The sequence below is a fragment of the Mytilus trossulus genome, chromosome 7, assembly GCF_036588685.1.
Source record: "Mytilus trossulus isolate FHL-02 chromosome 7, PNRI_Mtr1.1.1.hap1, whole genome shotgun sequence".
Classification (NCBI taxonomy): Eukaryota; Metazoa; Mollusca; class Bivalvia; order Mytilida; family Mytilidae; genus Mytilus; species Mytilus trossulus.
In genome coordinates, this window is record NC_086379.1 from 69,614,845 (window position 1) to 69,636,397 (window position 21,553).

Below are 21,553 nucleotides of genomic sequence, written 5' to 3' on the forward strand. Positions count from 1 at the left end.
ATCTGGTATTGATTTCAGATCTAATTATATATAAATCAGAAAATTTAGTTTACACGCATCAACCTTAATGGTGGCCTTATTATATTTTCTTTTCAGATACATTATTTTAAACTTGGTCAATTTGATCTTGCTACATCATTTAGATATCTGTCTTTTACCAAATAGCCTATGCGCATTTCTAAGTTTCCAACAGCATCAAGTGTGGATTAGTAACTGCCTGAATGACATAGGTCCCACGATTCTTTGTTTATTAGTTCTTTCGATCACTTTATACTCTACACTACAATTATTGATACATAAATATAATAATAAATATGTTTGATCCTTGAAAATAAAATTGCACTTTCGGCAAATATAATGTAATTTGTCTTCTTGTAGTGCTAACTTCTTTGAACAAAATAGTATACTGTCGATGTCTTGCAAATGAAACAATTTTGTATTAGTTTGACCTTAAATGAGTAAGTAAGTATAAATCAACGTTGGATGAACAGTAAACTCAGAACACAACAACTGCTCATAATCCGATATCTATATTTTATATCTCGACAAGACTAATAATATTTAAAAAATTAAAACCAAAAAAAAAACAATGTCTTATTGTGCACTTATAACATCCCGTGCGAGTTATCATCTAATTGCGTCCGGTTTTATATTTTATACTTTGTCAAACAAAACCTAATTGTGTTATAACAAATTGCGCTTCAGTTTAGTAATAAGTGCTAAGTAACGTGCTATATTTCATTTTCTTATGATAAAAAAGTTTCCGACAAATACAATGTGTGTCATCATCAATATGAACATCCATCATTAATATCTCATCTTGTCGATGTCGGTCCACTATAGGATACAAATAGGTTGATTGAAGACCATTTATAACTATCAATTGTATTTAGTTAAGGTGAAACCCACGTATAAATTGTTTGTGTTGTGATAATAATTGAAAAAAATATTGTTTTTATCTAAATTGATAGAAGAAGTGGTATTATGTCTGATGAAAGTTACTTGAAGGCAGATGTTTGTATAAATAAACATCAATCTATTCTAGAAACATTATCTGCACTATGCTTATGTTTCAGATATGTAAAAACTGGGTTTTTCTAAATGAATACAAAATAAAGTAACATACTTTAACTTTAGCTAGATTAAACAAACCTATTTGTAACAGGTGATAATGTAAACAAGGATGTAAAGGTTATACATACATATAAATAAAAAGGTAGCTTCCTTCAAGAGACAAAATTCAATCTCGCGAATTTGAGGTTATAATTCTTGTTTTCTCGTTCTAGTTGCATAAACTAATTAATTACATTCGGTATTCAGATGATTTAAGGAACTCGTATCATCACTTGTTGATTTAGGATTTATTTGACGTTGTGAAATATATACTTAACATATGCTTACGATTATGTTCAAAGTAGTAGTCACATTATTTTCCTCCTAGCCTCTTTTATCCTTATTATCATGGCACTGCAGCTTTTTATGAGCAACAGGAATTGCTTACCTTTCCAGGACATCTAGATTAACTCAAGGAATGTATGTTACTCCATCTGTCTATTTCCATGTTTTATTTGTCAGCTTTTTTTCAGAATCATTCTTCTTATTTTGACATGTTGTTGTGTATATTCTCTCAAAACTTGTTTCACCCGGATTGATCAACTATCTTATTTTAATATAGTAGTTGTTGCAAATATTTTGTTTCAATTTTTTTTTTTATCCGAAATTCATTTTGAACTTTTAACTTCTTTCTGATTTCTGTCATTCTTTTGTTTCTTTTTAATTATCAAGAAGTGAAGATCACGATTTCAAACGAGTCAAATGTGAATGTTTCGTCTGTAACTTTATTTTGACATCTGTAATGAGAAGATAATCAAATATTGATTAAGTCAAAAAACCAACAGAAAACTCTTTATCCTTTATTGGTTTGCAAGATATAACAACTTGAACTCTTGAGGTTGAAATTCCTCTTTTTATTTAATTTTGTTTAGGATAATTGTTCAAGGATAATCATACACTTCTTTATATTCAAATATGTATTTGAAACCTTTATCTAGTTATTTTCCATCTAATTTTGGTTTTATTTTTACTGTAAAGGTGACTTTTATGCAAAAACACATATCGTTTAAAGGGATGACAAATAGAATACGTCTAATCTTTTACGTAGATCTTTCATTATTCACTTAACTAATACACTAAAAGGCAAAACATCCTGACACATAAAGTAATATATAACTCTCCAATATTTTAGAGACGATCTTTATCATCCCTCAAATATTTGATCGGACCTGATGAACCTGAGAGAACAACATTGCTTGGCGTTACTAAACCTACAAAAAAGAACAGTGTGTCATATGAGAAGAAGGTTCTGATTGGATCTTACAAGGGGACAGTGGTGTCAATCAAACAGATCTTTAAGAAAAATGTTGATATCAACAGGACACTGAAGAAACAGTTACAACTGAGGAAGGAATTAAACAATGACAATGTCAATAGATTTATTGGTGCGTGTGTGGAAACTCCACACCTATTCATCATTACACAATATTGTGCTAGAGGTAGTCTCTATGTAAGTAATCTTAGAAATTTAGTACTCTGACATAACTCCGTACAACTCTATTGTTATTTTATCAATACATTTTGGAAGTCGTTACGTTTACTCGCATCGCTGTGTTTATTAGCATCTTCCCATATAAAAAATATATCGGTTCAAGACAGTCGTCCATATAATATTACAAGTTTGCATACCCCCATTCATTCATAACCGAAACATATCATGCAGATATGCCATTAACATCAAATCCCCATAATGACACAAAAACATTGAGATATTACATAAGACAATCACTATCGAAGTTCATCACTTTAGACAGGCACATTAACATGATAAAAGATTGGAGAAGATTTTTGTAATTTCAATCATTATATTGTTAATCTTTTTCATTGGATTAAAAAAAAGGTACATGAACCAATATGCAATTAAAACAAGAACAGGAAAAACAATTATAAACAATAATTATACACCTGTCAGATGTACTCAAAACTCAGAGTACTTCACCTATCAATATGAAATCACAAAACCTAACAAGATAATCTAACTGATACATGCGAAAACATATTCAGAATTTATGATTCATATTTTAGGATATTTTACAAAATGCTGACTTAAACCTGGATGATATGTTTATTGCATCACTTGTTGCAGATCTAATAAAGGTAGGAGATAAGATGAAATTAAGCTTCTTGACAATTTGAGTGTACTGAAAACATATCTAGTACTTTTTTAAAATCAAACATGAGTCTTCATAATGTCAAATATAATGTACTTATTACATCTCATTTTTAATATCGCATTATTTAAAAGTATTAATTTACATCTTGATTCAAGTGAAATGATTTGTTAGATGTTGACATGCTTTTCCCGTACTAATAAGTAATTCAGTTGGATCAATATGAAGATCATCCACTTCTTAGACAAATGAAGACAACCTTATCAACTGACATTATTTTGGATGATTTAATATTGGTTCATTACTGTTAAAATTGTTCTTTGACCTTGTATTTCTTTTGGTTTTCATCATAATCTAATTTTGTGTTTTGAAATACTACTAATTTTTGTGGCAATATTCAAAATTCAATTAAGGTTTCATAATATAAGCACAAGAATAATGCAGGACTTTTAGTCGCATAGACATAATTAATATCTTTGAAAAACATTATCTTCTACGAAATTCACATATGTGTATTCACAACACAACAGTAGTTTCTACTAGAATAACCAGTGAAAGTGAACACATAATTTAAGGCTTTGGCTCATTCTGAGATCAGTTTGTTCATTAGACTTTACATTTTCATAAACGTACAACTTTTTTGTTGTGAAATAAAGTCTCATTTTTATATTGCATGCATGCATCGTATGTGCAATATTATATATGCATTAACAGTGATTGGGTTAAGGAGCCAGCCATCTCGTATATTGATTAACTAATGGAAACTCTCCGGTTTTATAGGGTATGATATTTATACACGAAAGTGAGTTGCAGTACCATGGAAACTTGAAATCTTCCAACTGTTTAGTAGACAGTAGATGGGTTCTACAGGTATCAGATTTTGGTTTACAACAACTTATTGGCAATACTACACAGCACAAGAATGATAGTTTCAGTAATTGTGAAGGTAAAAAAAGTCTATGATTGTGTTTCTCTTAAATACAACAACTGTACTCAATTACAACTATTTTAAATTCTAATTGACTGGTAAGGTTCTGTTTGTTAATGTCCAGAAGAACTTTATTAGTGCATATACAGAGCAAATTAATATTGAACACACCGATTTGTTCTACACAGTGAATAGACTGGTTTGAAAAAAGGGATACTACGACTGCAGCTGAAAAAAGATATATTGTTACGGCTGAAATGCAACCAAGCACGGTTGGGTGAAATAAACCATTGATCCATTGGTTTTAGGTTAGCCAAAAACAACACATAGTTTAACGCACATTAACAAAACAAATAAATATTTTGTGTAAAGTTTCACTTAACTTGCACAGTGTATATCAATGTCCATAGTATAAAACTGTTTCTGTCATAATTTTATATTGCAACACCGTATTTTAGCTCACCAGATAGATATGTTTTATAGATAGATACATTTCTATTATACATGTGAAATTGTACATGAACAGTTTAAAAAAAAATGAAAAACAATCATCTCTATTAGATAGAAGCAAAGGTATATGATATTCATTACTCATTTGCAGGACTTCTTTGGACGGCGCCAGAATTATTACGGAACAAGTATAATAGTAATTATGGAACCCCAAAAGGAGATATTTATTCATTTGCCATCATTATGTATGAAATTCATGGACGACTTGGACCGTGGGGTCGAACAGACTTTGCTCCAAAAGGTAGTTGAGTTGTTACTAGTATGCTATTTTATGAAACATACGTTATTTCAAAATACATATATAATCCCTTCATATATTAGAATTTATCATAAGATTTACCAAACATAATAATTAAAAATTAAAAACAAAATCAATGTTTTTCATTAGCATTCATATTTATCGCGTTTAAGAAAGATTTAATGAAAATATGATAGATAACAAAAACATAACATGTATAAAAAAAAAGTATTAAAAAGCAGCTTATTTTTAATTAATTTCTTCCTTTAACGTAAATGTCAAATTTTTTTTTGATAAATACATTATTTCACCAACTGACAGATTTGTTATTTCTACAATTATGTGTTTTTGAAGATTATCTAGTACATTGCATGATAACATACTTTCTTAAAAAGAATTTCATTTGAATTCAATCATTAAAAAATAAAAATTCTGTCTTAGAAATTATACACAGAGTTAAAATGGGAGAGGATCCACCATACAGACCGAATACTAATTTACTTATGTGTGAGGAATACATATCTACCTGTATACACGACTGTTGGAATGAAGATCCTGAACAAAGACCTGATTTTAAATTTATCAAATACAGACTAAAACCAATGCACCAAGGACTGTAAGTACTGTTTCAATGTCCTTTATTTGCAAGGTAATCGAAACAATAGATACTGCTTTCTACGAATTGTGATTTTTCTGAAGATAATTTTTCAACTTTCCCCTGACTGTCCGTAGGTCAACATTCTGTAGTAGGTCTTACTCTAGAAGATTTTTTTGCATCACTTTATTTACTGAAGGTTGTCGAACGAAGAAAACATTTCTCAACAACTATGCAAATTTAAACTATTTTTTTCCCAATCATATCAACAAAACAGTAGTTTCTAATGATGAATGCACACTAGAACGGATGACACTGGTGCAACTCGAATTTGTTTCGCATTTTGAATCATGTTTACTCTTCAATTGTCTTTGGAGATCATTTTTGTTCTAGTGATTCAAGATTCATCACTACACTGTGGTCTTTTTAAATGATTATAAAACTGTATTTTATTCTTCGACATAAAGTTCTGATTGTCCTCTTGGTACTAATAACTTTTGATTTTTTTTTGCAACATCAAGTTTTTGGATATAAAATGATTGTTTTTTTAGCAAAACAGTTTCGTGTATACTAAGTAGAGTAATTGTACAGTAAGTACTGACGTCTGCTCTATTTTCATTGAATCACAATAGAAGTTTAATCAATGATACGTATGTAATTTGACTATATAGTCGTAGATTCGATAACCTCTCTAATGCTATTTTCAAGACTATCCTTTATAAGTAATTTCTAAGACTCAAGGCCAACAAAACCCGTAACGAATTTATATCTTTATTTCTAGTACAATTCGATTTAGTTAATGTTAACTTTAATGGGAATAAAACTCTTCAATTACTTCTATGTTTTATTTTCTTGTAGAAAAGCAAATATATTTGACAATATGTTGGCAATAATGGAAAAATATGCAAATAACCTTGAAGAAGTCGTAGCTCACCGAACACAACAGTTGTCAGAAGAAAAGAAAATGACAGAGAATTTGTTGTTTCGTATGTTACCACGGTTAGTATTTGTGATACAGTAGAGGTATACACAAATTGTTTACATAGATACATATCAACAGATTGTAAACTGTTTTCGGTATTGAATTACTTGAACATTGTACATGTTTCATACTTTTCGTTTAATAGATAAAATGTGGATTGCATCAGGGAGCTTACGATGCACATAACAACTAAAAAGCCACAAAGATTTATTGTATCAAGATTAACTTATCATTTTTGTTCCAAACAATATTAAATTCTTGTTTTCTATTGTGAAGTCTGCTAAATATTTTCAAACATGAGATCGACAGACTCAACTAAACAGTCGAGGGGACCTCATGTAAGCCGGGAGGATTCTAAACAACGAGTTTGTGAACTTATGATTTTATAAATGGTCTAAAAAAAGGCAACAATAGTACACCGCTGTTCAAAACTCATAAATCCATGGACAAAAAACAAAATCGGGGCAACAAACCAAAACCGAGGGAAACGCATTAAATATATATGAAAACATGTATTTGAACTTTCTAGTTTCATATTATTGAAAATTTCAGATATGTTTAGTACGTGAAAAGCCCATGCTTTTGAAATTTTAACACTTTCACATGTTTAATGTACTCAATCGATTTAACAATTAACAATCAGTAACCATTGATTTAGTTAAGACGTAATTGTATTTGTAAGTGTTATTTATGTTATTTATGTTACAGATCTGTTGCTAACCAGCTAAGGAACGGTGAAATGGTAGAACCTGAACACTACGAATGTGCTTCAGTTTACTTTAGTGATATTGTAGGGTTTACATCATTATCTGCTGAAAGTACTCCTATGCAGGTGATTAATAAATTGTATCTTTTTAATATCACCATTCGCACATGAAGAAATAAGCTTCAACCATTAGCACCATATTGAATTTCATACGTTTTTTTTTATTTGCCTCAAGTACATTCACAAAAAAGTAAAATCACAAAAATACTGAACTCAGAGGAAATTCAAAACGGAAAGTCCCTGATAAAACACATCAAACAAATGGACAACAACTGTCAAATTCCTGACTTGGAACAGGCATTTTCAAATGTAGTTGATTGAACCTGATCTTAAAACGCTGAACATCTCACTTCTATGACAGTCGCATAATATTCCATTATATTAACATTGATCCGTGAATAAAAATGACAATTCCAAGTACTGGTGTCTTCACTTTTACATCATATGCTGTGAAAAAAAACAGATGTGTCAATTTGTTTCAGGCATTTAGAAATCAAAATGATAAAAAGTAGAACAACAAAAATACCGAACTCTGAAGAAGGGAGAAGCGAGAAACTAAAGGGATATTCAATGTCATAAGTCGAAAATAAATTAACAATGCCAAGACAAAACGCAAAAACGAGGAAATATGCGAAATAATTCACAAAGCACAACAAACAACACTAAGGACTTAAACGAAAGCCAACAAACACAGGCGGCAAAACAGGTGCTGTGAACTGGTTATTTGATCCTGCTTTATATGAGACACTTGTTGTTTTTACCCCTATAAAGGCGTTGAATAAATTTAAGCTAAAAAAATAAAATTTGAAAATAGTTTTTGATACTTAAATATAGAATTTTCAAGTCTGTAATATAATGTCCTTCAGTATTACGCATTGCTATCAAATTTATCGTTTATTACAGGTAATAGATATGTTGAATGATTTATACACGTGTTTTGATTCCATCATTGGTCATTATGACGTATACAAGGTAGAGACAATAGGTGATGCATATATGGTAGTAAGTGGACTACCAATTCGTAACGGCAACAACCATGCGGGTGAAATAGCTTCAATGTCGCTCCATCTTCTATCAGCCATCAAATCATTTAGGATTAAGCATAGACCAGACGACACACTCAAACTTCGTATAGGAATACACTCAGGTAAAGGGAAAATGGTATTATTCTCATAAACCTATCAATCTTCACTCTCATAGTGTATCACGATTTGAATTTAATATAAACAACAATCTAACAATCGGATTTACACATGTAATTTTACCGGACATTACTCCTTGTAGTTTTCTTTAAACTAAGCAAAATAAGAAGTATTTGCACACCATCTTGCCTAAGTGTTCTATGATTTGTTTGATGCCAAGAAGAATTCAGAATTTACAAAATATACACCTATCATTCATGCATTCAGAATCATTTATGTTCGGCCAGTCTAGAGACAAAAGTCAGAAGGACATTGGGTTTCGTTAACTATTAACTTTTATCATACTTGTTTTGTTTAAATGGTTGTCAGGTCGGGTTTTTTTCTCTTGCATTTTTTCTTTTTTTTTTTATCCCTGGACCTGCTCTTAGGGGTTTAAAATTTGCAGAAGCCATACGATGATATGTCATTGTTCACAGCTTTGTCTCTATGCCTTAATGAATATATAGCTCATCGTTAATTATGCCACATTCCTTCATCATTTATATTTTTTAAATATTTGTAGGACCCTGTGTAGCTGGAGTTGTGGGCTTGAAAATGCCTCGATATACATTGTTTGGTGATACTATAAATACAGCTTCAAGAATGGAAACCACTGGAATTCGTAAGTCTAAATTTGAATTGTTGTTGTATGTGTTTAATAAAAGATTCAACATTTATTTCATAAGAAGAGTATGTGCGACAGTTTATGTTAAATTCTGTAACTATTTTTTTTGGTTCAGAGGACTTAGAAATGAACATATATTAAGGATAACTAATAATGTCGATGACCGTATTTCGACCCTGAGATGTCACTTGAATGGCTGTCGCTTCGCCCTTTACCCTAAATCGTCTTTTTTTTCTTACAGTAAATAGTCACAACTTTGATTGTGATACTAAACATCTTATTCAAACGACTATATCATAGTACATGCTATGGATTAAAGTTATCCTTCAACTCGTCTTCTAGTAGTGATCAGCCTCATCATTATGTGATATTATACGATATCAAGATATCTAAACCCAATAGCGGGGTACAGTTAAGCATTAGAGTTATCCTTCTTTCGATTAAATACAACTGTTTTAAATCCGTTATTATCTGATTTGTAAAAAGATATTGGAGAATAAGGCAAAATAATGGATCGAATAAAATATTGTTTATTCTAGCTCTCAAAATTCACTGTAGTAAAGAATGTAAAGACATTTTGGACATTCTTGATGGATATCATTTGTCAGAAAGAGGATATGTTAATATGAAGGTAACTACTTATAACTCATGCTTATATAGACATGTATCATATAAAGAAAATACATGTTTTAAGTCGAATTAATATATCACGAATGATCAGTGGAGGAAAAACATTGCTTCTTATAAAAATCATAAGTAATGACAAACAAAAATGCAACAAAACAAACATCATAATACATATTTGCATTTTGTAATGATATATTCTTCCCCTGATATAATCACGAGACATGACATAAAAAAGTCAACTAATGATATGATCATTTTTATAAGTTTCTTGTTACAAAACTTTGAATTTTTAGAAATAAAACTAAGTTTTTTTCTTATAACAGGAGTATATAATCTTAGCCGCATTTGGTACAACCTTCTTCTGGAATTTTGGGTCCTCAATGCTGTTCAATTTTTTATTTGTTTGCTTATATGATATTTTGATCTGAGCTTCACTGATGAGTCTTATGTAAATGAAACGCGCGTCTTGCGTAATACATTATAATCCTGGTACCTTTGATAGCTATATAAAGCAAAGAAATGACAAAACATTAAAACAAAGAAAACTAAAAAATTAAATCAAATGAACTTCGCTGAAATTGAGGGGTTATCGCTGTTTCTCCAAAATAATTTGTTTGATTCACCCGTCATGCTACTCATATAAATTGTACATTTAGTGTGAAATCATATGTGAGATGTCATAATAAGAATACAAGCGGTCGATACCGTCCCAAAAATAACCGGAACATACATGATCAAATTTGACTCACCGGTTAACCAAATCAAGGACGAATGTCAGTTGTAACCTTTGGTCAATTATCTTCCTGGATACTAAGATACAATAAATGTTTAAAGAAATCATGCTTTAAAGCGAAAGATCTCAACTATCGTATAAGCTGTAAGTATATGCGTCATTTACCGAAACTTGTATCGCGAGGGTGATCGTTATCAGTCCAGGAAATCATATGCAATTACAAACATTTTAATACATCCTTCTTCATGTATTTGAAAGCATTTAGTAAAAAATCCAGTTAAAATCAATCAAGATACCTTTTATAAAGTACTGAACTTTGAAATATTTTGACTTTTAATTGCAGGGAAAAGGTGAAAAATTTACATATTTTCTGGAATCTGAAGATGCAATAATCAGGAGAAAACGAATAACAATGATGTCTGTGTATTCATATCATGATAGACGATCAAATCTAGAGATAGATCATGCTAACTTTCCTAATTATTTTGACAATTATCTTGTGAATGGAACGAACCATAAACATTGTAATGGATTCGTCAAACACATTGACCCTACAAATGCTCACGATCTGAAACATTTTATTGACACTAAGGAACAAAATGGTAATTTAGTAAACTCAGTGCCATGTTCGCCATGTGACAATTCATGTAAGCCACCAACGTTTACACTCCGTCCACCACCAACTACACCTGTTCTAGAAACAATGCCACTTATGAATGTTAAGTGGCAGTTAAACAATGCAGGGTATGTAGGACCGGATGTAGAAGATGCATTATAAATGTATATAAATAAGTGACATGATATGTTTTACCCACAATTCAACATTGCCATGACAATCATTTGATAGGACAAGGTTTATGTGGATGTTCTCTTTTTTATACTTTGTACTATATCAACTACTTGTACAACTGATATGCAAACCATCCACTGTATCATCAATATCGTCTTTATAACTCGGGTATCTAATTACTTCTAAACTCATTAAAACATGTGGATTGATTCATTCACATCGTCTAGTACTTGTACAATGTACATTGAAGACCATACTTTTACATGTAATGGTTTATTTTTACAACTTGTGACTTGAATGGATAGCTGTCACCATTCGCACTCAGACCACATCTATTTTATGGCTAAAGTCATTTGGTTATAAATATGAAACTATTTATGGTTAAATCATAAATAAATTTTCAGATTTCATCGATTTGATGAAAATGTTATATGAACACTAATGGATACATTTAGTGTAGCATTTATTATATAATGTATTATATTTTTTAACAAAAGCCTTCGCCAAAAAAAGACGATGTCAAGATCTTAGTCAATCAAAATCGACCGTTAAGGTCAATAACCCGACATTTGTTCTGAAGAGTCATTTGTTATTTTATACATAACGATGTTTGAAATGAAACAAAAAAGTGTTTGCATATCAATAAGGTTTCGACGTTTAATCTATTCAAACGGTTCCCACCTCAACGCGCTTACTCTTTTCTGAAATTGAGTTTTTTTTATAATCTGTTAAGACATTTTCACCAAACAAAACCGGGTTGGAGTTAAACTATTACAAGAGGAAATGTTGCACTGTTTTGATATCAGAGAAAGATACGTAATGTATAGTTGCGTATTCGTCGAAATAAGACATGCTTTATAAACATTAATTCGGTTACATGTTTCCTTGTCACCATTGTGTCTTTCATTGTTTTCTGTGATAAACAAACATTTATGTACACATTGTTATTTATTTATTGTAATTACATACATGTACAAATTGTTATTTATTTTTAGTAAACCATTTGAAATTAATTCAATTCATGTATTTTATCTAGTTGAAGTTCACTTTTTAAAATGGTGATATTTAAAAATATGCATAGATAAAATGTACATGATGTGCAAACAGATTGCATAAGAAGATGAAATGGAAGGATATCTTTCTCGAAACATTATCAAACTTTAATTGAACCCAATGGGTCACACCTTTGTAATATAAAGAAAACTTACTATAAAACTATTTACACTAGCACTAGACTGAATATGCTTTCATGTATGTTGTGGGTGCACTGTCATCGTTGACAACAAGGAGTCATTTTAGTTTGTTTATGTTCTGTCTAGTGACCCGGTTTCGAATATCTTCATCTGTACTTTCTGGAACAGAAAGATCTAACGCTAATTGAATGGTCCTTGTTTTGTCTAGTCGTCTCTTCGTTCTTTAACTGATGTTTGCGCAATAACCCAAAAGTTACTCCTCTTACACGAATGACTGGATTTGATTCGAACTTCTAAACCTAATCGTGATAGTAGTGATTCTTATATTGACACAGTAGATGTCGTTTTCTTGTAAAAGAGAGGCGAAATGTACCAAAGATACATTCAAACTCATAAATCGAAAATACATTTACCATGCCATGGCTAAAAAAGAAAAGAAAAACACGGACAAACAATAAACACAACATAGAAAACAATTAGGACTAAGTAACAGGAACCATAAAATATCGCAGGTGTTCCAGAAGTGTAAGCAGATTCTGCTCAACATGGAGCAACCGTGGGTTTAATCAAGTTAGTACACATCCAGTAATAAGTCTACTTCGTGAAAAGGGAACAGAATTGCATTTACGACATTACGAACATATCCGCTATCATCTTTGAATGGCTTATACCATAACGGTCCACCAACTCTTGATGGCGCCCTTACAAAAGGATGATTTTAACTTTTAACATTTTAAACTCGTACCCACTATCAATGAAATCTCAATTGGGAGATTTATACTCCGTATGCAGGCGCTGCTGAAATGTTGCTACATAGAAATGGAAAGGTCACAATTAGACAGCTGAAATCAACTCTTTTGACGCAAAGTTTTGTTTTCAATTAATGTCAATTTATAGATGTAAGTCAAGGTGTGAGGCAGACTTGACTATATCTGCTCTTCAACTTAGTACTTGTTTGGCTTTTTAACTCTTTTGATCTGAGCGTCACTGTTGAGTCTAATGTAGACGAAACGCGCGTCTGTCGTATTAGATTATAACCCTGGTACCTTTGATAACAGTTTACTGTATCTGTTGTAGATTGTGGTGTAACAGTGATGACTGCTGTATCCATATTTTGACTATTTTACCTTTTATATATAGATATAGAAAGATGTGGAATGAGTGCCAATGATGTCTGTTCTGTTCAAGCATCATTATATGTATTGTAAATATAATGGAGTTTGATGCGACTGCCATAAAGGTGAGAGGTTTAGCGCTAAAAAAAACATGTTCAATCCACCATTTTCTACCTTTGAAAATGCCTGTACGAAGTCAGGAATATGACAGTTGTTGTCCATTCGTTTGCTGTTGTTTATCGTCTAATTTTGACGTTTGGTTAGGGACTTTCCGTTTTGAATTTTCCTCGGAGTTCAGTATTTTTGTGATTATACTTTTCGTATCCTTTATCTTTAGTTGGGTGTGATAAATGCGTCAACATAGTTACAAAATCTTGAAAATATATTTGTTTTTAGTGGAAAACATCATCTATAATTCGGAAAGTAAAATTACGAATTGTGCTTACCTCTTTTCTTTCGTTTTAAGAAGGTCCTGTATGAAATAGGCTTCAGAAATAAGGAACATAGCAAGAATAGTGACAGCTTGTTCTAATAAGAATGAGAATAGTTTGTTGAAAAACACAGTCCTCCAAACGTAAAAAAAAAGTTGTCAATGATGAAAAGGTAGTTTATTAGAATTGTTTTGTTATATTAGAGTTATTTTTTACAAGGAAGAATTTATCTATCTCTGAAACAAAATAGTTGTTTCTACGTTGGACATTCTTTTTTATGTAACAAAGGTTTCTACTATATCAGGATGAAAAAGTCATATAGCCATACCCTTAATATTGTTTTCACAAAAAAATTAAAGAAACCCACAATAAAAAAACCCAGACTGCTTCAACTCTGTTGTAGACCATATGGAGGGATTTTGGCTACATTTCTGAGGTGTAGTATAGGCCAGCAGCGTCGCCTAATATAATGACTGATGATATAATCAATTCAGATGTTAATGTTTTGGTTTTTAACATTCGTTATTAAGTATTCCTGAAGTAGGTTAATCTAGAATAGCGCTTCAAATACATGACATTTATAATGTATTGTTTTTAGTGTTTCCAGCACTTAGATGATACCACTGCTGGTGGATTATCAGTATTCGAGGTCATCTTCAGATAGTTTATGTTCTTTTTGTCAATAAAGCTCTTAAACTGTGTCAGGTCTTATACATCTTCGGCTTTCAAATTTTTGGTTTTAAGCTGTCCTTGAGAAGGATTATCATGACAGGCCCTTTAGACGCACACAATGTTTCAAAAATGTCTTCCAAAATTGATATTTAATTTTCACTGTTAGTATTAATAAATTTACACATGAAAACAGCAATTACAAATGTTTTTCTTTTATTGTTCAATTTTGATTTCTCATGTTATTATTCACATTTTGAACTATAGTATTATATACAATGAAGTCGGAAATTATCACAGATTTCTCAGGAATATAAATTATATGTATATCTACAAACAACAAATCAATTCAACATAATATATACATATTGACATGAATCAAATATACAATGTAACAAGGCTTAATATTAAGAACTCAAGGAAGTATTATGCAACATGTTTTAAATGAAGTTTAGATGAAAGTGCAATATGATTAACTTTTGATTTCAATGTGAATGTGATGATTTTGAAAAAAATGTGAATATAACTTTATTTTTTTATCTCGAACCATTTATTAACACAGATATTACACAAAAGTTAAAATCTATAATTGAATAAAATTGCATAAAGTTCAAGTCGGAAATTTGACAGTTTTTTTTCCATTTGTTTGATGTGTTTTAGTTTTGATTTTGCAAATTCATAAGATATCTAAATTTGCTTTTCAGCTCGGTATTTTTTATATATTTTCTAATACTTTTTACATTGAAAAGTATTATTTGTTTAAAGAAAGACAACACATTTTGATTTTAACTTCATTTAAAGATTACCACAGGAACACCCGACACATATTTATGTGAATAGATACGAGCGGTGCTAGGAAGTCATATTTTTTAACGGTTGATTATGTGAATATTTCCACTTCTACTTACTATTGATTTGTCATCTAACAAATCAAGCATTGATGCGAACAAAAATATTTTTTTCTGATTATCAATTAATTTTCTGTTGGTTTGATGTATCATCGCATTTTATATATTCATTATCATTAGTAGGTTATTTTTTGTATACCTGCTTCCGCAAGTAGGGTGCATAAGAATTTGTAACACTGTACATTGATGGGAAGTGATGATTTAATCACAGCCCTTGTACATGTATCAAGAGAAAGGCAAACAGTGAACATTTAAAATTAATTCCTTTTGTACTATGATTATCATAGTTGAAGCAAAATACAAGGCTCTCAAAAGTGATATGTTTTGCTACAAATAATGAAGAGATAGACAAAGGTCTTTGTTAATGCTTCTTTCAGGGTAGGATGGCATTCTTTCATATCAACACGTGACGTACTTTGAGTATGCGTTTTGTAAGTGTGAGCATTGCTTGATTTAATATAACTTTTGAAATAAATGTGTATTACAATATTTGTTTCATTTTCACTGTTGTGTATACGTTGTAACCTGCCTACTCCGACACCTGAGTTTGCAAACATCCTGTTTTATCTCACATATTTTCATGGTCCCAAAATATGCCTATCCTTTCAGAAAACAAACCTGAGTAGTCCGACACCCTGCTAAACCTGACTTTTTTTTCTGGCCACCATGCGTCGGATTAGACAATTTACACTGTATCTATAACAACATGACACACCGTGTTAACAAGTTAAATGCAATCTACAAATCTATTTATATATATATATTTCATTTCATAACATTTTTCTTTTATGTTTTGTAATTTTGCATTGCTGTTTCATTACTAAAGTCTCCTTTTTAGATGGAAAAAGCGTTTCAAAAAACTTTAAAACATTCATGATATACAAAGTTATTTAAAAAAGGTAAGACAGTAACAATTATATAGGTGGCATATATGTGGCACTTAACGTTTGTTTATTTTCAAAAAAAATTCGGACAAATAGTATTTGCATCATTTCACATATTTATTTTTGAATGTCATTACTCAATATGTCATCATATATCTTCAATTACAAAAACACTGTAAGTTAATATTCTTAAATATAGATTGTTTTTTCAATTTGCTGATGGAACAGATTTAGATAATTTTAAAAAGTTTATTATTCAGTTACAGTAATGGAAGAGAACAGTGTTCGATATATAATAATGTTAGGATAAAATAGGACTTTTGACATCTTGACACCACTTCTTTTTGATTGACTTTGTTCACATAAAACAGAGTGTAGGTTGCAAGTTGACATTTTATAGTACAACCTAAACATGGTTAGAAATCGTGCCTTACACGTTATGAATGAAACTGAAGATAACTTTCAAATGAATAACATATACAAGTTAAATGCAAATAAAAAATAAAACATTGTTTCTGTTAAAAGTTGGGTAAAACTACATACAAACTAAATCAATGAAATTTAAAAAAACGTTCAATGTGATATTTTGAATAAAAGTTTACAAATGCATACTTTACAGGATATCACCGGGGTTATTATTATTATTGCAAAACGATTGCGAGTGTGAAGAAACACTAATTATCAGTTCGTATATACTTTGCATATCTTCAAGTACTTGTATGTCATTGGTCAGGTAAAATTTCTTCCGTTCCTTAAATAGTTCACAATCCGGTAGACCATGATGTTAAACCTATGCAATTCCGTTTACCTAGCATTTTACTACAAACTATCGTACAATTTACTCCGTTTTTAACTTATATTCAGATTAAGAAGAAAGTTAAATGACATATGAATATGATTGATAAAAAAATATTTAAATTTGGATTCTTCAAAACAAAAGTTTAATAAAACAGTATTATATGATCCTCAACAAACGTCTTTGTTCCTTAAATCTAGGCAACATTTGATAAACAAATTGTGTATCTTATAAATCAATTAAGACAAATCAAGTGAACAAACAAAACTGAAGCTTGAATATCCTAATTAGATTGAAAAATGAAAGTTCAAGTACAATTTGTAATGAAGTTTTCATAATGAATAATACCTAGCTGCTATGCTGATTTATCATATTTGTTTTTCTGTGGTTACATCGAAAATAATGTAACGCGGTGGTAAATGTGTTAAAGGGTTATACCAACTAAGCCTTTCTTTAATTTGCTAGCATGTCTTTTTCCTGATGAGTTTTAACTAGCATTGAACACAATTCTGACTCGATTTGTCGGCAAAGTATAAAACATGTTTCATATTCAGAACACATTAACATATAGATATATTCTGGTAAAGATATTCAAATCATCAACTAACATATCCATCGTATTAACCTTCCACATATTTGTTAACAAAAGTTATAATTTTTAAATATATTACGTGTAATTGTATTTGTTGTTGTCTAATTATCCTAATGCTACAATATTGTCTCTGGGTCCATCAAATTATCATTTTGTCCAAAACTATTGTAATAATTTCTTGCATCCACGTCTTGTCTGTCTGGTCCAAACGAATTTGTCTCTTTGTCTTGCTTTGAAGACTTAGGAAGTGTACACATTGCACAGCTTGGTGGCTGTCGTATGTTATTTCTTGTTCCTAAGGAATGATGCCTTGTTGACAAATGGTCACTATCACTGTCGTCGTCATGAAAGTCACTCATCAGAGTATATCTTTCTGTTGTTATATCTGAACCGGAACTACCTTTCAGTAGACGATACTTTTTCTCTTCAGGAATTACACCATTGAATAGTTTTGATTGAAATATTTTTCTTGCTTTCATGGAACTAGTTGTTGGGGAGTCTTTGGGTTCTAGTGGAATTTTTGGAAGAGGAACTGAAGAGTTAATCCTTTCACTTTCACATAAAATGTCCATTAGAGGAGTTGACTGGTTGTGATCGGAATGATTGTCTTTATCATTATAGTTTTCGTTTAAACCATCTTTAATAGAACGGTGATTCTGTCCGGAATGTTGTATATAGGCCTGTCTTATTTCTCTTGTTGCGGGTGAACTAAAATTCAATGTTTGACTTGTACGCCGCAATCGTTCATGTCGTATTTCCTCATTTTCTGAGTTTAGCCAGTAAGTGAACAATTCTCCTTTCCCCTAAGAGTAAAGAAAGAAAAATGTATAAGTCATATAGTTAAATATACTGCAATATACTTTAAATGCATTTTTTACTTATGAATAAACAATACGACATGAGTGTAGTTCTAAGCTTTTCGTAATGATCAGTCAGAAAAATCTTATTTTGACGATAATAAATTTATCAATACAATGTATAATATCAATTGACTTAGTCCACCAAAACCAAAATGACATAATAGTTAATAACAACTATAGGTCACCATACACTCTGATTTATGTACAACGAACAGAAAAGAATACGATATACAACAAACTGACTTGGGACAGGCTCTCATATAATGTGCTGGTTTAAATAGCCGCTCTGTAACATTGGCAGTTATGTAACAGTACAACATAAGAACACACTAATAAAATTAGTTGAAAAGAGCGTCAGATGTTTATGATAAAAAATTTATACATCCCTAAAACAATAATATACATAAAGAAGATAGAAGAGTACTTGAACGTACTGGCAGTCAGTTCAAAAAATCATTTATTTTAGACTTAAAATTTAATTAGTATACATCCAACATTTAATACATTTTATGCAAAGACGTCATTGACAGTCAATGCAAATCATAAACATGTGCAATGCAACGGTACACGAATATATATATACAAAACTACTTTTTTTTTAAACAATTTACCTTCATGCTGACAAAACCTCTCTCTGTAATTGTATAGCCTCCTAGTTTATCAAGTAGCTGTTTACACGGATCGCTTATATGGATCTGTAGAGCTGAAGAAGAAATGTTTATGTTCAATGAACAATTACAATCAACTTACTTGGGGCAGGCCCATACAGAATGTTGCGATGTAACACGTTTGAAGTCGCCAACAGTTTTTATTCTCTCAGAGGTATTGCGACATTACAAACTTTTTAAATTAGGATTAATCTTTGAAGTTTATTATATAATGTGTTTGCGTTGCTCCCTTTCCGTCGTCTTCCGTTTTTTGACAAGACATATTCAGGTTGATGCAACATGTGTGTTTTGAAAGTCTCCCAAGAGTATTCCGCCTCTTTTTCTATTACGGGCAAGAGACAAATATCTATGATATTGGTAAAATATAAATGTTTGTGGCGTGAGAAAAAACTTACGTTCACCAGTAGACTCCAATCGTGAAGCTGTATTTACAGTATCACCAAACAATGTATACCTTGGCATTGTTAGACCAACGACCCCTGCTACACATGGACCTGAAAAGTGAAGAAGCATGAAAACGAGACCAGCCTGTAACAGTAACAAAGATTTCATGTAGAAAAAACATATTTCAAAGTATGTACTAAGTTATACATAAAATTACTGAACGGTTCACATCTTGAAGTCCTCAGTGGATGGTTGTCTCATTAACAATTACACAGCTGCTCGTAATTTCGTTACAGTGTCAAAGTTACAATAATGTTTAAGTTTATCTTTACTTTATCATATCAGTCTAATATGAGCATTTGTTTTGGTTTTAACATAACTGGGTTTATTTTTAGTTATTGATAAGAAATAAAATACCTGAGTGCATTCCAATTCTTAACTTCAATGTTTCCTCTTGACGATGTCGTATTTTGAATTTTTTTATTGCTCGTAAAAGTTCTAGCGACATCGAGGCTACTTCTCCAGCATGATTGTCGCCGTTACGTATTGGTACACCGCTGACCACCATATACGCGTCACCAATTGTCTCTACTTTATAGACATCATAATTCTTTATAATGGAGTCAAAACATGTATATAAATCGTTCAGCATATCCACCACCTGAAAAGTAATCAAATGTTGCAGCATGTGTTTCTATGCAGGTGCAACACATAATATCAACATTGTCTGCTCTATGGTGGGGTTGTTGTCGCTCTGACACATTCCCCATTTTTCTTTTCAAATTTTATTTTATGATATCGTTGTAAATGAAACTATCAAGAACGTTTTTAGAAAAAAAAATTAATGCAAATGTATTAAAAAATGAAAGATTAAGTTAGAAAAAATTCAAATACTTCGTTATAACAATTACAGAATACTTTTTTCAATTAATTTACACCTTGTTTAATACATTTTATGAGTGTAATGTTTAATAAATGGACAAATTTATATGATTTCAAACAGTTTAGTGATTTCTATATATCATTCCATAATTCAATTCTTCAAAAAGACATAAAACAGAGCGCGCCAATTGTAGTTGCTGTTAAAATTTTAATGATTAAGGAGTTATTATTTATAAATTTTGTATGCCTACATTTTTTATTTAAACATAATGAACACTTTCATTCGATTAAAAAGGAACAATAAAAACATTTCCTTTGTTTGATCAGATCTACCAGTACAAATGTTCTTCCATCAGAAGCGCATGTCAGCAATTGTAACATGTCAGCAGTGATGCTCAATGACTATATAATTCCAAAATTATAAATTATAATAGTAATATTGAATAGTAAAGTGCTGTACAAATTACTTAAATGTATTGTAAACGCTCTTTCTTTTGAAATATACAATCATAATATTTTTTCATTAAGGATAGTTGTACATACCTCCAACGGCGTACTTTCTGCAGACAACTTTGTAAAGCCACAAATGTCACTAAAGTATATAGTAACACACTCAAAGGACTCGGGCTGGACCACCTTTGCCTTTTTTAATTGATCTGCTATGGACCTGTAGAAATCAAATCTATACATAGGAACTTTTATAAACACAAAGAAATATAATCAAAACATTCATGGTTGCGATATGACTGAACCAGGAGCGCATTTGGACTAAAAATATCTCTACAGTGTGGCTCGATGCTAAAATACTTCAAATCTTAAACCTGAAACAAATTTTAACAAGTTTAACAAAACACAAAGAAGCTAACATATAGCTAAAACCGTATAAGAAACATAAAAATTGACAGCAGTGTTCTTCATACACTCGACTTTCAAAGGCAAACACACATTATATTTAATAATAACATTTGCATA

General features: G+C 30.9%; 2 protein-coding genes across 4 annotated transcripts in view; one reads left to right on the forward strand and one right to left on the reverse strand.

Annotated features, from left to right (window-relative positions):
* The window catches only part of LOC134725696 (guanylate cyclase 32E-like), a 74,173-nt gene extending 62,037 nt beyond the window's left edge, over nt 1-12,136 (forward strand). For both annotated transcript variants that reach the window (XM_063589721.1, XM_063589722.1), the window contains 11 exons: nt 2,246-2,563; nt 3,139-3,210; nt 4,005-4,170; nt 4,754-4,903; nt 5,342-5,516; nt 6,354-6,494; nt 7,186-7,309; nt 8,147-8,390; nt 8,948-9,046; nt 9,589-9,680; nt 10,753-12,136. In XM_063589721.1, the coding sequence (XP_063445791.1) occupies nt 2,246-2,563; nt 3,139-3,210; nt 4,005-4,170; nt 4,754-4,903; nt 5,342-5,516; nt 6,354-6,494; nt 7,186-7,309; nt 8,147-8,390; nt 8,948-9,046; nt 9,589-9,680; nt 10,753-11,187 (2,016 nt within the window). In that variant the 3' untranslated portion in view covers nt 11,188-12,136. The remainder of the gene's footprint in view (nt 1-2,245; nt 2,564-3,138; nt 3,211-4,004; nt 4,171-4,753; nt 4,904-5,341; nt 5,517-6,353; nt 6,495-7,185; nt 7,310-8,146; nt 8,391-8,947; nt 9,047-9,588; nt 9,681-10,752) is intronic.
* A 2,708-nt stretch (nt 12,137-14,844) lies between these two features.
* Nucleotides 14,845-21,553, reverse strand: part of LOC134725698 (receptor-type guanylate cyclase Gyc76C-like) — a 108,271-nt gene continuing 101,562 nt past the window's right edge. For both annotated transcript variants that reach the window (XM_063589724.1, XM_063589723.1), the window contains exons 18-22: nt 21,125-21,248; nt 20,117-20,360; nt 19,711-19,809; nt 19,259-19,350; nt 14,845-18,590 (exon numbers count right to left, since the gene is read on the reverse strand). In XM_063589724.1, coding sequence (XP_063445794.1) covers nt 17,904-18,590; nt 19,259-19,350; nt 19,711-19,809; nt 20,117-20,360; nt 21,125-21,248 — 1,246 coding nt within the window. In that variant the 3' untranslated portion in view covers nt 14,845-17,903. The remainder of the gene's footprint in view (nt 18,591-19,258; nt 19,351-19,710; nt 19,810-20,116; nt 20,361-21,124; nt 21,249-21,553) is intronic.